The sequence below is a fragment of the Camelus dromedarius genome, chromosome 10 (genome assembly GCF_036321535.1).
Source record: "Camelus dromedarius isolate mCamDro1 chromosome 10, mCamDro1.pat, whole genome shotgun sequence".
Classification (NCBI taxonomy): domain Eukaryota; kingdom Metazoa; phylum Chordata; class Mammalia; order Artiodactyla; family Camelidae; genus Camelus; species Camelus dromedarius.
Genome location: NC_087445.1, coordinates 76,433,907 through 76,449,471, shown reverse-complemented (window position 1 = coordinate 76,449,471; position 15,565 = coordinate 76,433,907). Strand labels below are relative to the sequence as shown.

The following is a 15,565-nucleotide window of genomic DNA, read 5'->3' as shown; positions in this document are numbered from 1 at the left end:
GTCCTGGGAGCCGTGGAAGAACGTGGCAGGGGCTCGCCCTTGGCTGGCCTGTCCAGCGGCCGGCTGGCTGTGGGCTTCATCCCTTGTGTCCCCAGTGCCAGTGGATTGGGAGGAAGGTCACGCAGGTACTGTGGGTGCTGCTGTGACCCTCCTGATGGACAGAAGGGACATTGGGGAGCCAGGGCTTCCCAATTCCCAGGCCTCTCACCCAGAACCCCGCCCTCCCCCCCACCTCCCCCCGCAGGGTTTTGAGTTTCAGCTGATCTTGTGGGGATGTGAGAATGCATTGTCTGCTCCAGCCCTGGCCCTCCCGGTCTGGGGAGATCAGGTGGTCAGGCAAGAAATCCAGGCCTTTGGGGGTTGGGGGGACCCACACCTTCCCTCCTCTACCCATGGAGCTCCTGCGGACCCTTTGGCCATCTCTGGGGAGGCAACCCTGCTCCGACTGCCCTGGGTGGCTGGCGTCTGGCCACCACTGGTGGCAGGAGAGGTTAAGAACTGCATTCAAATCCAGGCGGTACCATGGGCATAACCTGCCTGAGCCCTGGTTTTTCTCATCTGTAAAATGGGCCCGGTGTGCACCTGCAGGGCCGTCTCCAGATAAAGCTGGCAGAGGCCAGGGGTGGAGGAGAGGTGTCCTGATTTTCTTCCTTCTGGGACCCGTGTCAGGGGGTCCTTGGTGTCCTCGTCCCGTGTTTTCAACCAGACACAGGACGGACACAGAGCGGGGCTGTCGCCCAGGATCCGCGCTGGTCAGCGGGAGAGGCTGGCAGCGCCAGTGGGCAGCCCTCCCCTCTCCCCACACCCCCGAGACAGCATCTGCTCCCGCGAGAAGAGGCGCGAAGTTACCAGAATCGGTTCTGCCTTTGGCGTGGAGCTTGGTCTGCAGTTGCTGACTTAATTAATCGAGTTTTGGATTAAGTCCTCCCCGTGGTACCGGCTACACAAGCATCGATCCTTCGTTACATCAGAGGAGAGTCTGGGAGCGGGGGCCCGGGCCCCGCCCTGCTTGGGCACAGAGGCCCCTGGCGGCAGTGGGGGTCCCTGGGCTCCCTGGCAGTGGGGGTGCAGGCTCGTCCACGTGGGTCTCGAGGGGCCGTTGGGGGTGAGCTCAGCGGAAGACACACATTCCAGCCTTTCTCCAGCTTAGGGCTCCATCTTCTGGGGGGCAGTAGAGCAGGGGCGTGGGGGGCAGCAGGCTTTTCTCACACCCAACAGCCCCTGGGCCTCGCTCGTGATGGCCGGTTCCTGGGAGACCCTGCACTTGCTCGGGTGCCTTCTGCAGGGTTGGGAGGGGCTGGCCGGCCAGGGCCCCCCCCGCGCCGCGGGTGAGTCTGGGCTGCCTCTGCCCGCTGCAGCTGGGTCATGTCCGGGAAGCCGCTTGACCTCTGCGCCGGCCTTTCCGTCCCCTCAGACGGGCGCACAGCTTCCCATGTCGAGGGTGGGGCGGCTCAGCTCTGAGCGCCTGGGGGTCAGCGGGCCGGGGACATTGTTTTCCTTGCAGTGGGAAAGGTGGCTTCCCGAGGACAGGTTCCGTCCCACACACAAAGGGCTTCCCTGGAGCCAGGGAAGGAAGCCGTCCCTTTTCCTGCACTTCCTCTTTCCAGGGTATTTTAAACCATCCGAAGATGCAACTTGGGGAAAAGATTCAAGACAAAGAGCAGAGAGTGCTGGGAGCAGCTGCTGGGCTCAGAGAGCCTGGCCCTGCGGCCATGCACCCTGCTCCCCCTCCAGGACCCGGCTCCTCCCCTGCCCGCTGCCGCCACTGCCATTCTGGGCTGAGGATTAACTGTTGTTTGGGGTTGGGGCCTGTCGGTATCAGACCTAGCTGGCCCCCTTTCTGGGTCCGCAGTCCCTCTATAGCCCTGACTGCCCCTTTCCTCATTCCTGGGCCCTGGGGACCAGGGGCAGGACCCCCACCCTCCACACCACACAGCTCTGTGCTGCCCCAGCCCAGCAGCTGCAGAGGCTGGAGGGAGGCCACAGCTCGACCAGGTGCCGGCTGGTCCCCCTGCAGTCACTTGCTGGGGCAGCGGGGCCACAGTGGGGGTGGAGCAGCGGTCCCACACTGGTCTCCAAACTGCCCCAGGCACACCCCACGCGACCCCCACCCCGTGTCCCTTAAAACCGAAAGGAGAGAGCCCAGCAGAGTTGCTGGCTTGGTCCTAGCCCAGCCCTCAGACAGGTGTCTGGACAACAGACGCTGCAGGCTTGAAGGAACCCTGAGGGCTTTCCATGCTCTGGCTCTGTCCTGGGTGCCCTGGGGAGAAGAGGGCGGGGGGCCGTGAAGAGTCACCTGGCTCTCATGTCTCCTCTGGGCTTTGTTCCCCAGAGCTGAGCTGTCCCGGCTAGGCCCAGTGAGAAAGGACTCCAGGAGCCCGAGTGGGGCGCAGCGGGGGGAGGCTGGCAGATGTCACCGAGCCCCCCACCCAGCCTGCCGTGAGCTCATCGTCCCTCAGCAGCTCCCGCCTCCTGGAAGGTGTGGTCCCCCACTGGGGTTGGGGGGGGGCTGGGACTGGCCAAGTAGGGGCTCAGGTCCCAGGACACTCCCCCACCCAAGCCCTGACTGGGAACGCAGTTGTGCTCATTGCCCCTGTCTTCTCTGGGGAAGGAGTCTGGGGCCCCCCTGTCCTGCTTTGTCCTGGCCTCAGTCTCCCCTTGTGGCAAGGGGTCAAGAGCCTCCTCTGCCCAGTCTGCAGGTGGTCCCAGTGGCCTAGGCTGGGCCAGGGGTCTCAGAATCTTCTGGCCAAGCTGCCCAGGGGTTGGTGGGCCTGCCTGGTGGTGATTTCCTGTTTTGTGCCCAGTGTCAGTGGTTTAGGGGGAGGGCAGGGGGCCTTAGCGGGCCTTTATTTGGCACTGCGGGTTCACCCAATGGGGAGGAGGGGGAGACCACACCGAGCCACCCATGCTCCCCCCCAGCCCCTGCCACATCAGTGGGTCCTGGCGACATGGTGTTGGGTGGAGGGTACAGAGCAAGTGCCCCAGAGCCCCAAACTTCCCTTCCTGGGCAGAAACCCAAGAGAGGAGGCAGTGCTGGTGTGGGGAGGGGCTTCTAGGCAGGCACTCTGCTGCAGGCAGAGGCGGGGCCCAAAGAATGGGTAGGAGGGGCCTCTGGCCGTGGCACATGCGACCCAGGCCCTGACTCCGGGCACTTAGCAGGTGGGGGCGGGGCAGCGTTTGAGGGGGCAGCCCCCCTGTATAGCTCGTGAGCAACCACTCTGCCCTCTGCTACCAGAGGAGACTTTGGAAACTTTGGACTTCGACAGTGGCGGAAGATGGGCTGGGAACAGATGCTGGGGGGGTGGTGTCCTGGGGAGGGGCAGGTGGAGTATCGCCTTCCCTGGTACACCTGGGATGGGGGAGCCCCCTAAGGACAGGACGGCTAATTAGAGCCAGGTGACTCCTTCCACCCTGGTGCTCAGGGACACAGGCTGCCTGGTGGGGCTTCCAAGCGGCCTGGGGCCCACAGAACTGTCCCTCACTGTGTCACCTTAGGAGTACAGGCCCCAGGCTGGCAGACGTGGCCTGCAGCCAGGGTTACAAGCTCTTCTGCTGCACATCCTGGCCCCAGGCAGCACAGGGTGGGGCACCTCTGTGCCAGGGAAGCCCTTGTGTCCCCCATGGCTTTCCTTAAACAGATGCACCTCCCCCAGGTGCAAAGTACATGTTCCCAGGGATGCATCAGTAAATTGCGTGCAAATCAAATTCACCAGCACGTGTCCCCTCTGCCCAGATGGCCAGGTTGCCTCTGCACAGAGCCCTCTGTGAGCACACGCCGGCCCCTCGTACCCCCTTTGCACTCACAGGGAACTGAGGCCAGGGAGGCAGTACCCATCTGTGCTGCGGAGAGTGGAGGCTCCTCTCACGCCCTCGAAGTTCCCTTGATCAAACTGCATCTCACCAGTCCATCGGTGGAGCCCCGAGGATGCATCTCCCCGGGGCATCTCCTGCAGGAGGACGGAGGGGCACCACATCACTGACCCCCGTCCCCAGCTGGCCAAGGTGCAGTGTCCCGTGCTCACCCTGGCTCTGCCCCACTTGACCATAAACTCCTTGAAGGCAGAACTGAGTAAATCCCGCCTGATACTTAGTCCCTCCCCATTGGAACTAAGAGGGAGCTGTCATCCATCCCCTGGGGGTGGCAGATGGCCGTTAGCTTAGAAAGGAAAACAGCACAGTTTAGAATTAGTCCCGGGTGAAAGGGTGAGAGGTCGAGGTAACATCTGCCTCCGGATGCTTTCGGGAGTTGCATTTCTATGGAGCTGTGCTGGTGATGGGGGAGGGCTGGCGGGGGAGGGCTGGCGCCCAGCACAGTGGAAAGATTGAGGCGGTAACAAAGCTGACGCCAGGCTGGGGACACAGCCATTTGGCACTTCTCCGGGCAGGGAAACCTGCCCCTCCACAGCCCTTCCCCGGAACCCCCAGCCCCACCTGTCCCTCACCTGCTGCCGGCCAGGACGGGTCACCCCAATGGGCGTGTGTGGGACGGGAGAGAAGGAAAGTGGAGGGGCAGATGCTGGGGTGACCTCCTCCAGGAGGGGAGCGAGAAGAAGAGAGCCATCATGGGCCCTGGGGGGCCGGGAGCTGGGCCGTGCAGGGGACAGGGCCATTGTCCGGTTTGTAGGGGGCTCACGCCTCCCACCTTGGGTTCTCAGCACTGTCCCCCAACAGCCCCCCAGCAGGAGGGGTGTGGGGCCAGCAAGGGGTGTTGCTCACTGGAGACCCTGGCCCGGGCCCCTCTGGGAAGTTGCAGAATTGCAAGGCAGGTGTTGGGTGCAACTTCCTTCTCCAAGCATGGGCACCTGTCCCCACTGGGCACTTCTGCTGACCCACCAGGATAAGTGTCAGGACAGAATGGCCATCAGGGGCTTGGTCACTGGTGCTGGTGGCCCTGGCCATGTCTGAGCGGGACCTCCCACCTTCTCAGGCACCGTGGGCAGAGAAGGCAGCAGGTGTCTCCCCAGGAAGTCCAGCACGATGGCCAGGCTGGGAGAGACATGCAGACAGGTACAGAGGAGAGAGAGATGGCACAGGCCGGGGGCTGCCCAGAGCTGGAACAGAGCTCGGGAGAGTGGGGTGAATGGCCTTTGGGGCTGGCCTGAAACCTCTCTGCCCACCCAGGCCCTGCTCTCCTGGCTTGGAGTTTCCTCCGTCCCCGCATAGGTGCCTGGCACGGCCTGGTTGCGCCTCATACATGGTGCTTCCCCATAAAGCGCCTGCCTTGCTGTCCCACCTCCAGAGCCTGCCCCTCCCCGTGGCCCTGCCTGTCCCCGCGGGGTGCTGGCGGGGTGGTGGCAGTGCTTAGGCGCAGCCTGGAGCCGGCCCGAACGGGCAGCATGCCTTCACGGCAGTGTCCGCCAGGCCTGGCGGGAGTGGGGCAGACAATGGGCCCTCTCAGCTGCCAGGAGTCTCCCTGGCTCATGCCCCGCCTGCTGGGGTGGCGGCCACCATACCCGGCTGGGAGCAGCTGCCGCCCGCGTCCCCGGCCACAGGCGCACCTGCTCCCCGGCCGCCCTTTGTCCACGTTGCTGACGCCTGATTTACTGGACACGTTTTCCCTCACTGGCCCAGCATAACGTAGCCTCACTGCTGATGATGCAGCCAGTCCTGGCTGATGCTCCCACAATCCTCCACGTTAGGCTCCCCATTCAGGTTTTGGGGACGTGCGTTCAGGGGCACACTGCCCTATGGCTGGAGGATTTAGGGTTGTGCATCTGGGCAGGGTCTCCTGGTCCACTTGGGAATACTTAATGTCCTGACACATTAAGGTGCTGGGCAGAGGCCTGCTCTAGTGGGGGACCCCAGGGTGTCCCCCCTTCCCCAGGACCAATGATGGAGGCCTAGCCCACAAGAAGGATGGCACTGGGCAGCCCTGTGTCAATTCCCCCCAAAGCCATGGGGTGGGCCTGCCTCATCTTGCCCACCCGGGTGGGCTTCCCTCCCCTTGGAGCTGGTGGGGCAGGGGCAGGGCACAGAGGGTGTGCAGGAGGCATGGACAGGGTGGGCTCCTACCCGGCTTTGATGACCAAGTGTTCTCTGTCCAGCACCCACCGCCTGCCTGCTCGTCAGTAGCTGGGAAGGAAAAAAGAGCCTTTTCTCCAAGTGGGAGAGGCAGCCAGCTCCTGCCTGACAATGGAGACCATTGATAGGTTGGGGGAGGTGCTGCCTCTGTGGCACCCCCGCCCCGACACTGGCGCTCCAGATTCCCAGTGCCACTCAGGCTGCGACCAGGAGGCTTGTAACTGAATCCGTGCACAGTGAGGGCCACGTCACCCTCCCCAGACTCCCGGGCTGTGTTCTTAAAGGAGCTCAAGGTGCCACAGCGCCGCCGGCCGCACTGGGGGTGCATCCTGGAGTCCTAGCCCTTCACAAGGAGCCAGCCAACCACCCCCCCCCGCCCCCACCTTCCTGAGCCCTGGCTCAGGCCTGAGCTGCCTCCCCTGGACCCCTCCCAGAGGGGCAGCTGGTTTTCTTTAAGCCAGTTGGTTTGGGACTTTTGGCTTCTGGCAACAGATGGTGGGCCGGAGTGGCCATTTTGCGTCCTCCCTGCCTGCCCTCCCCAAGCTGCAGCCACAGATAAAAGCCGTCAGGGAGACAGACGCCTCCCAGGCCACAGGGGTAGGGGAGCAGCTCACCTGCTGAGAAACAGGCAGACCCCGGCCCCCCCAGACTGCCACCGCCACCCCCCTGGGGCAGAGCCTCTGCTGGGGCCAACCCTCCCCCTTCCTGTGCAGCTTTGATTATAGCCCCTATGGCAGGTGGGAGGGGAGGGAGGGAGGACTGTCAGGCTGGCATTTGTTGGGGGTAGGGGTCCCCGAGTGAAGGCCATGACCACAGCTTTGGGTGCCTGGCACCAAACAACAGCCCCTCCTGGTGGGCTCTGAAAGGGGGGTGGTCCGGTACTCGGGAGGGCTCTCTCTTCAACCAGGGGACTGGAGGCTCCTTGCTAGCCCCCCTTGCTGCCAGGTGGGAGGGGGCCCCACCCTGCCGGTGCCCAGCGCTGTGGGCCCAGCGTCAGGGCTGCCTTCCCAGGCCGCCGCGGGCTGGGGGCTGGGCCAGGGCACGTTCTGCCTCAGAGGCTTTGCTGCTGGGAAGAGTGATGCCTGGCTGATCCCAGAGCCTTTCCTGAGCTGTTCCCTCGAGTGCAAGGCCATGAGGTGACCTCGGTGGGCAATTTACAGCCCAGCCTCTGGAAGCTGAGCCAACAGGTGGCCAAGAGGGGAGGCCCTGGGGTAGGGATGGCAGGTGCTAAGCCCCTTCCCATGGGGAACACGTGAGACCAGGCCTGGGCGGGAAGTCAGGATGTCCCCCTTCTGGGTCATCTGCTCCCACTACAGCCTGAGTGGCGTACACGGTGGGGTAGTCATCGGCCGACCTGGGCCATCTCAGAGAGCTCAGGAGCCTGGTCCTCCTTGACCTTGGTTTCTCCAGCTGTGCAGTGGGTGCTTCTGCTCTTGCCTGACGTTGTGTGGACATGAGCGGTGAAGACTTGATCCCAAAAGGGAAAAACTGTGTCTGGGTGCTCCATGTGGGTGGGGATGGGGTGGCAACCAGCAAGATCCCTGCTGCCTTAGACCCCTGACCAAGAGTTCCACGTTAAAAGGAAACTGGTGGCCAGGGCACCAGATGTCTGCAGTCCTTTCCGCATTTGACATCGTATTGGTGTTGAAAGAGGAAAAGGCCAGGAGCTCTTTTATTACGCAAATAATGCACATTCATCACAGAGAGGGGGTAAAAAGCAGACAAGCCCCCAGAACAAAAGGTTTTACAGAGCACCCCACCAGAGCATGGCTGGGACTGGCCCGTGTCCCCCTTCTCAGTGGCTTTCCAGGTGCAGACAGATGCCTACGTGGGTTTGAGATCTGAGCCAGGTTCTGCTGAACCTTCTGGTTTCCAGCTCGTTCTCCAATTAACATAATCACTTTTTTTAATGGAGGTGAATTCACTTTATATAAAGCTGACCTCTTTAAAGTGTACAGTTCAGTGGCGTTGGCACATTCGTGATGTGCAACCACCCTCTCCGTCTGGTCCCAGGACCCTTCCATTGCCCCTTGGGGGGCCCTGCCCGGCCACGCGGGCCGCCCATGGTGGTGCCTGACTGGTGGCGGGGGCTGAGTGGCGGGGCTGGTGGGGGCGGCTGGCTGGGGGAGCCGGGGACTCACTGCTCTGCCGTGTCCGCTGCAGCTGCAGTGCGGCCTTTGCCGGCCAGCGATGCCAGGCACCCAACCCCTGCCTCAGCGCGCCCTGCAAGAACTCCGGGACGTGCCGCGCGGTGGACCGCAGCGGCGTGGTGGACTACGCCTGCAGCTGCCGCCTGGGCTTCTCGGGGCCACTGTGCCTGACGCCTCGCGACAACGCCTGCCTGGCCAGCCCCTGCCTCAATGGTGGCACCTGTGACCTGCTCACCCTCACCGAGTACAAGTGTCTCTGCCCCCCGGGCTGGTCAGGTGAGGGCGCCTGCGGGGGGCGAGGGGCGGGCATGGCACCCAGGGCCCGCTGGGAGCCCTAGCCCAGTGGGGGCAGCCAGAGCCTGGCCCGCCCCCAGCTGCCCGCATCCCTGACCTGCCTGGCAGGTGCCGGGCCCCTGTCTGTGTGGCCGAGAGGAGGTCCAGGGCTTTGCTGGCCACTGGGATCGGGGTCCGTGACCAGAAATCGCCCAGAGCCCCCACCCAAGAGTCCCGTGCCCCTTTCCCTCCCTAGAGGTGTCAGGTTTTGGCTCAAGGGCCCCCACCCCTCCCTGCCTCTGTCAGAAAAGGGGATACTCCCGCCTCCGTCCTCCTAGGAGCGCAAGCCCCCCCCCAGGAGTCATGATGTCAGCATAGGCTCTGGAGGGCGACAGGCTGGGTCAGCTCTGGAGGGCCACCCTCCCGCCACACGTCCTGGGGTGGCCACTTAGCCTCGAAGATGCCGGGGTCCTGAGGTCTAAGGAGATGATGCCGTTTGGCATCCCTGGCTGGCACCTCCTCTGTGGTGCCTGGATGCTGGGGACCAGGAGCAGGGAGCCCACCTGAACCCCTCGCCCCTTCGACCCCCAGGAAAGACATGCCAGCAGGCTGACCCCTGCGCCTCCAACCCCTGTGCCAACGGTGGCCAGTGCCTGCCCTTCGAGGCCTCGTACATCTGCGGCTGCCCTCCCGGCTTCCACGGTCCCACCTGCAGGCAGGACGTCAACGAGTGTAGCCAGAACCCTGGGCTCTGCCACCACGGCGGCACCTGCCACAACGAGGTCGGCTCCTACCGCTGCGCCTGCCGTGCCACCCACACCGGTCCCCACTGCGAGCTGCCCTACGTGCCCTGCAGCCCCTCCCCCTGCCAGAACGGGGGCACCTGCCGCCCCACCGGAGACACCACCCACGAGTGCGCCTGCCTGCCAGGTACTGCCCCTCGGCCCCTGCGGGGGTGGCTGGGCTTCCACGGCTGGCTGGTCGGAGGGAAGGCCACCAGAGGGGGCCGGGGTGCCCAGTGAGGAGAGGGTGAGGGACCCTTTGGCAGGGGTGCAGTGGGTGGAAAGCTGGGCAGGCTGCACCTAGGAGGGGAGATTGGACAGCAGCATTGGGTGTGATGTAGGGACAGGTCTGGAATAGGGGCCACCCTTTAGGAGGTGGCTTGTGTAGGGTCCAGGCACCCACCTGCCCGGTTCTGCTTGGGGGTGTATCTGCTGTGTCTGTACAGCTGAACCCATAACCCCCAGTGCTCCTCCCTCTGCCAGGGGCCTGTGGTCCCTGGAGCCCCAGGGTGGGCTTCTCTGCAAAGTGCAGGCCTGGGTGTACCCTCTGCCCCGGAGCACCCCTGCCTTCGTGGCCCTGGCATCTCGTCCTTGCTCCGAGTCTCTCAGGGCAGTGGGCACCAGCCTCTTTGAAGCCACTCAAGAGTCTCCCTTATCTTTAGTTCCCGGGAACCACGTGTAACAAAACTCTCCACTACCTCTGGGAGCACCCTCACTTGTGCAGCCCCAGAGCTTCTCCCATTTCCTGGGGCTGGCACTGTCGTCACTTGCCCTAGGGGCGGCCCTTCCTCCTGTCCCCACTTGTCTCCCACTGGTGGGCGGGGAATGGCAGGCAGGCGCAGCACCCTCTGCTGTCCCCCAGCAGCTCCACCATTCCTGCTGTACATCCCGGCCTTCCCACCGTAGTTCTCATTTGAGTAAATTTTGTTGCTGCTGATCTAAAAATAATCATGAAAAAGAGGCTTGAAAACCTCTAGTCTGTCGACTACACGTGAGCGGTTAGGCAGGAGCCGGGAAGGGGAGGGTCCTTCAGGTCGGGAGGAGGAGGGGTTGGTGGGTTTGGGGAGCTGGAGTGGGGCCCAGGGTCCGGCTGACCCAGAAGTGATGCAAGGGCTGCCCCAGCCCCCACGCTGCCCAACCCAGCCCGGGCCCCGCAGAGAGGAAGTGCTCTGCCCACCTGCCATCCGCGAGCCCTGGGCCTTGTCACTGCAGCAGCTGCCTCTGCGTGCAGACGCCAGGCGCGTGCATTTCCTGTGTGTCACTGGGTGCCCCCTCACCACCTGCCTGCCCGGCACTGCTGGCTGCCTGGCTCTCTCCAGGGGGCTGAGGGCTGAGCCCTCTTGCCAGGCCCACCCCTGTGTTCTGGGTTCAAATGCCTTCTTGGTGGCTGTGGAACCCTGGGCATCGACCTTACTTGTGGCCACTTGGGTCATGATGGGCTGTGGTGAGGGCTGGGGGCGCTGAGGGGTGCGAGGAGCCCCACCAGAGCTGCCCCAGCCGTGGAGCTGGTGCTGGCCCCACCTGGGCGGGGGTAGGGTGAGGTCCATCTGCTTTAGAACAGACCCTCTGAGGCAGGGGAGAAGCAGCGCTGAAGGCCCCGATGCAGGAGAGGCGCTAGCGTGGGGGCTTCTGTTTGGGGCACCTCCCTAAACTACTATCCCATTTGCATTTTGGCTTTTCCTGGCCTCCTGCTTTGGCTCCAGGGCTCCAGGTGTTGGGGGGCCTCAGAGGGAGGGGCAGGAGGGGGTCCAAAGGCACCCGGGAGGGGCATTAATTAGTAACTGGCTGCAAGTTTGGCTATTGCCAGGCGCACCTTTCTGGGTTGATTATTGAACCAGCAGGAGTTGAACGGATTAATAGCTAACTGGCTGGCTGCGGAGGTGGTGCCGCAGAGGTTGGCCCAGGCTAGGGGAGGAGGTGGGCCCCGTGCCTCTGTTCCTGGGAAGCTGAGGGCTGCGTCTGCACTCTCCCTCAGGAGTCCCACTGCATCCTAGGTCCCACCGTCTCCGGCTTCCAGCTCCGAGGGCTCCCAGCCCGGCGCAGCCCCTGGAAGATAGCATGTCTGTGGCCGCCTGCGGGGGTGTTGCAGAGAGCCCAGCACAGTGCCTGGCCCACAGGCAGTGCCCACCTGTGGGACCCCTACCCAGAATGTCTATCACAACAGAGCCTCTAGAGCTCTGGGCGCCCGGGTCGCTGTCTGCTCAGCTAGCCTTTACAGAATAATTCCTTGGAGATGACTGCGTTGCTTGTGGGCTCTGGAGTCTGCAGCTTGGCCACAGGCGTGGGATGGGCAGGGCGTGGGGCATAGAACCCAACGGCCTCAAGGCTGTGGGCATCACGGGGCGGGCCACAGAGGGGCAGCTCCCCATCCTGAGCGGGAGGTCGTGGGTCCAGCCAGGAGGATGCGAGAGCCCGGCATAGCGAGCTTGGTGGGGCAAGTAGGGAGGACTGACTGGGCTCCTGGCTCCTCCTGCCACAGGCTTCACCGGCCAGAACTGCGAGGAAAATATTGACGACTGTCCAGGAAACAACTGCAAAAACGGAGGTGCCTGCGTGGACGGCGTGAACACTTACAACTGCCGCTGCCCCCCGGAGTGGACAGGTGTGTGCACGGTGAGGCAGGGATGGGAGTCAAGAACCTGGTCCAGGCTGGGGAGGATGCTGTGACCTGGGGCCCACCGCAGCAGGCGGCACAGATGTGGCATCAGCTTGATCTGTGTGGGCCGTTTGCAGCCTGGCCCCAGGCAGCCCTGAGCCAGAATCAGGTCCCCAGGCTGGATAGGACACAGGGACGCTGGCCAGTAGGACATGGGCCCTGGCCCCAGGGCTGTCTCCCTTATGGAGATGACAGGTGAGCGTGGACCCTGGTGCACCTGTGCCCACAGAGCAGCAAGAGGAGAACCCCCTCCGGTGCCCAGGATGCAGAGGAAGGGGTCATTCAGGCTGGCGGCGGGTGGGGTTCACCAGAGGAGGGAAGGCTTCCTGGTGGAGGTGGGCCCTGCACCTCGAGGGGTGGGGGTCTCATCCAAGGGTCTGGAGGCCCTGCCTGGCCTGACGGACCCGACCTCTGCAGGTCAGTACTGCACTGAGGACGTGGACGAGTGCCAGCTCATGCCCAACGCATGCCAGAATGGTGGCACCTGCCACAACACCCACGGCGGCTACAGCTGCGTGTGCGTCAATGGCTGGACGGGCGAGGACTGCAGCGAGAACATCGACGACTGCGCCAGTGCCGCCTGCTTCCATGGCGCCACCTGCCACGACCGCGTGGCCTCCTTCTACTGCGAGTGTCCCCATGGCCGCACGGGTGAGCGCAGGGCCCGGAAGGGCAGGCTTTGGCCTTCTCGCTGCCCTCGCTCGAAGGAGGGCCTGGCGGGTGGGAACCTGGGAAGGCTCGTGCAGACGCAGATTGCAGCTTTTTGGGGCCTGTGAGGAGGACCTGAAGGGGCCTTTCTGGGGGAAGTGGGGTGGCCGGGGTGGGGGTGGCCCACAGTCGGGCCTGCTGGTGGTGAACCTCCCAGAAAATCCCATGCATTGTGGGACGCTCCCCAGGGTCACTGGCCGTGTCACGGTGGGAGGATGGCATGTGGGCAGCCTGGGGGGACACAGTGCCTCTGCTGACCATCCCGCCCCGCCCAGGTCTGCTTTGTCACCTCAATGACGCCTGCATCAGCAACCCCTGCAATGAGGGCTCCAACTGCGACACCAACCCCGTCAACGGCAAGGCCATCTGCACCTGCCCCTCAGGGTACACAGGCCCAGCCTGCAGCCAGGACGTGGACGAGTGCTCACTCGGTACGTCTGGGCAAGGGGCAGCCAGGTCCCAGAGGAGTCCATCAGAAATGTACCCTCTCCTTAGAGGGTTCCTAGTCTGATGGGGGAGGCAGGCCCCGACTCTGGACCACCAGTCCAATGGGGGAGGTGGGCACATCCCAGAGTGTTCCAGAGGCCAAGGCTCTTGGAATGGCTTCTCATCCAAACCATGTCTCCCAGGCGCCAACCCCTGTGAGCACGCAGGCAAGTGTATCAACACCCTGGGCTCCTTCGAGTGTCAGTGTCTGCCGGGCTACACTGGCCCGCGCTGTGAGATCGACGTCAACGAGTGTGTCTCGAACCCGTGTCAGAACGACGCCACTTGCCTGGACCAGATCGGGGAGTTTCAGTGCATCTGCATGCCTGGTACACCACCAGCCCCCCGCCCACCGCCCGTGGGCAGGCGCCTTTGCCTGGCAGTGGGGAGTGGGGAAGCCGCGTCAAGGCAGATGGCCCCCGGGAGTGCCCTGGCCACGTCTCCTCGGCCCGGGCATCCACGCCCGCCCTAGCCGCACCCTCCACAGGTCTCTGGGGAAACTCGGCCAGTCCTGCAGGGCATGGCCGAGAGTGGACCAGAGCTGGGCAGATGGGTGGGGTGCTGGGTGGACTGCCAGCGAGCAGGGCATTGCTTTTGGTGTCAGAACCCCTGGCCATGGTGGGGGCCCCCGAGGTGGTTCACACCCCCTGCGCCCCTGACTCTCCCCTCCCCCGCCAGGCTACGAGGGCGTGCACTGCGAGGTGAACACGGACGAGTGTGCCAGCAGCCCCTGCCTCCAGAACGGCCACTGCATAGATAAGATTAATGAGTTTCTGTGCGAGTGTCCTACGGGTGAGGCCTGGCCTTGTCCTGCAGGAGCCCTCCTGCTCTCCAGGAGGGGTGCCTGATCAGGTCCCCCAGGGGCTGGGCTGGGGCTGGGGGAGAGTGGGGGCTTCTCAGGAGCGGATGGGGCGTTTTCAGGCTGGGTGTGCTCGCCCAGGGCCCAGAGACCCTCCTTCCTGCTGGAGTCTCTCTGGGAGCAGCAGTGTTCTCGCCAGCCCCCTAGGGGCCGGGATGGGAGGAGGGCCAGTCTGAGTCCCTGATGGCTCACAGCTGGGAGGGAGCCAGCCTGCCGTGGACATGATGGCTGGGAGGAGGGCTTAAGGAGCCTGGGGTAGGGGGTGGCAGCTGAGTCTGTCCCGGAGAGAGCTGGGGGCTGCGGGACACCAAGCCCAGGGAGGCGTTGTGGGTCAGAGCCTTGGACCTCCCGAGATGCAAATCAGCTGTCCCAGACACCGAGCGGGGAACCCCATTCACAGCCCAACCCGGCTGTAGGCACAGCAACCAGAGTTCAGTCTGGGGAAAAGGCCCTTCTGTGAGGGCGCAGGAGGGGTCTGACCTGAAGGGCAGGAGCTGAAAGGGGACGAGGAGAGAAATGGGTTTGCCCGGTGCTGGCCAAAGCACTCTGGGGGGACCCCTCCCTCCCAGGCACTCCCTGCTCTCGGCTGGCTGGGGCTCGGCCATGGGGCCGCCATCCCCATCGCATCTGACCGCCACCCCTCTCCCCGGCCGCAGGCTTCACTGGGCACCTGTGTCAGTATGACGTGGATGAGTGTGCAAGCACGCCCTGCAAGAATGGCGCCAAGTGCCTGGATGGGCCCAACACCTATACCTGCGTGTGCACGGAAGGTGCGGGACTGCCCAGTGGTCCCGGGCAGAGGGAGGAAAAGCAGACGTGTAGGGTCCAGGGAAGGGGGACGGTTGGCAGTCGAGGCTGGGAGGGTACCTCTCAGTCTGGGGCCTCTGGTCCAGGGGCCAAAAGCAAAGCAGGGCTCTAACCCTGGGCAACAGGGGGCCATCCCAAGACAGAGACCCAGTCTTCCCCAGCAAGGGCATCAGTGACTCAGTCTGGTTGGTGGTGTCCTGGGACAGGACGATGGCATGCCCAGAAAGCAGCCACCCTGAGCCCCCCAGTCCCCGCCCTACAGGCTACACGGGGCCCCACTGCGAGGTGGACATTGACGAGTGTGACCCTGACCCCTGCCACTACGGGTCCTGCAAGGATGGTGTCGCCACCTTCACCTGCCTGTGCCGGCCGGGCTACACGGGCCACCACTGCGAGACCAACATCAACGAGTGCCACAGCCAGCCCTGCCGCCATGGGGGCACCTGCCAGGACCGCGACAACGCCTACCTCTGCTTCTGCCTCAGGGGGACCACAGGTGCCTGGCCGGGGCTGGGTGGTGGTGCTGGGGCTGGGAGGGCGGGATTGACACCTCCGACCCCACCCACAGGCCCCAACTGCGAGATCAACCTGGACGACTGTGCCAGCAGCCCCTGTGACTCGGGCACCTGCCTGGACAAGATTGATGGCTACGAGTGTGCGTGTGAGCCGGGCTACACGGGTGAGCCACCTGGCGCGGGGCCCCGCGGGGCGCTACCTCCCCTGCCTTCGTCTCTGCCTTGCCGAGGGACCAAGACCCCTCTGATCTACAAAAGTGATCTGGGACCCAGAGGGCAGGATGGTGTAGGTCACTGTCCAGGGCCCA

The 15,565-nt window shown here is 64.2% G+C and overlaps 1 protein-coding gene across 1 annotated transcript in view; it reads left to right on the top strand.

Moving 5' to 3' along the window:
* NOTCH1 (notch receptor 1) overlaps positions 1 to 15,565 on the top strand; it is a 47,357-nt gene that overhangs the window by 12,083 nt on the left and 19,709 nt on the right. The window contains exons 3-12 of the mRNA XM_031450858.2: positions 8,185 to 8,447; positions 9,036 to 9,374; positions 11,706 to 11,828; positions 12,300 to 12,533; positions 12,866 to 13,021; positions 13,220 to 13,405; positions 13,755 to 13,868; positions 14,592 to 14,705; positions 15,005 to 15,238; positions 15,311 to 15,421. Coding sequence (XP_031306718.1) covers positions 8,185 to 8,447; positions 9,036 to 9,374; positions 11,706 to 11,828; positions 12,300 to 12,533; positions 12,866 to 13,021; positions 13,220 to 13,405; positions 13,755 to 13,868; positions 14,592 to 14,705; positions 15,005 to 15,238; positions 15,311 to 15,421 — 1,874 coding nt within the window. The remainder of the gene's footprint in view (positions 1 to 8,184; positions 8,448 to 9,035; positions 9,375 to 11,705; positions 11,829 to 12,299; positions 12,534 to 12,865; positions 13,022 to 13,219; positions 13,406 to 13,754; positions 13,869 to 14,591; positions 14,706 to 15,004; positions 15,239 to 15,310; positions 15,422 to 15,565) is intronic.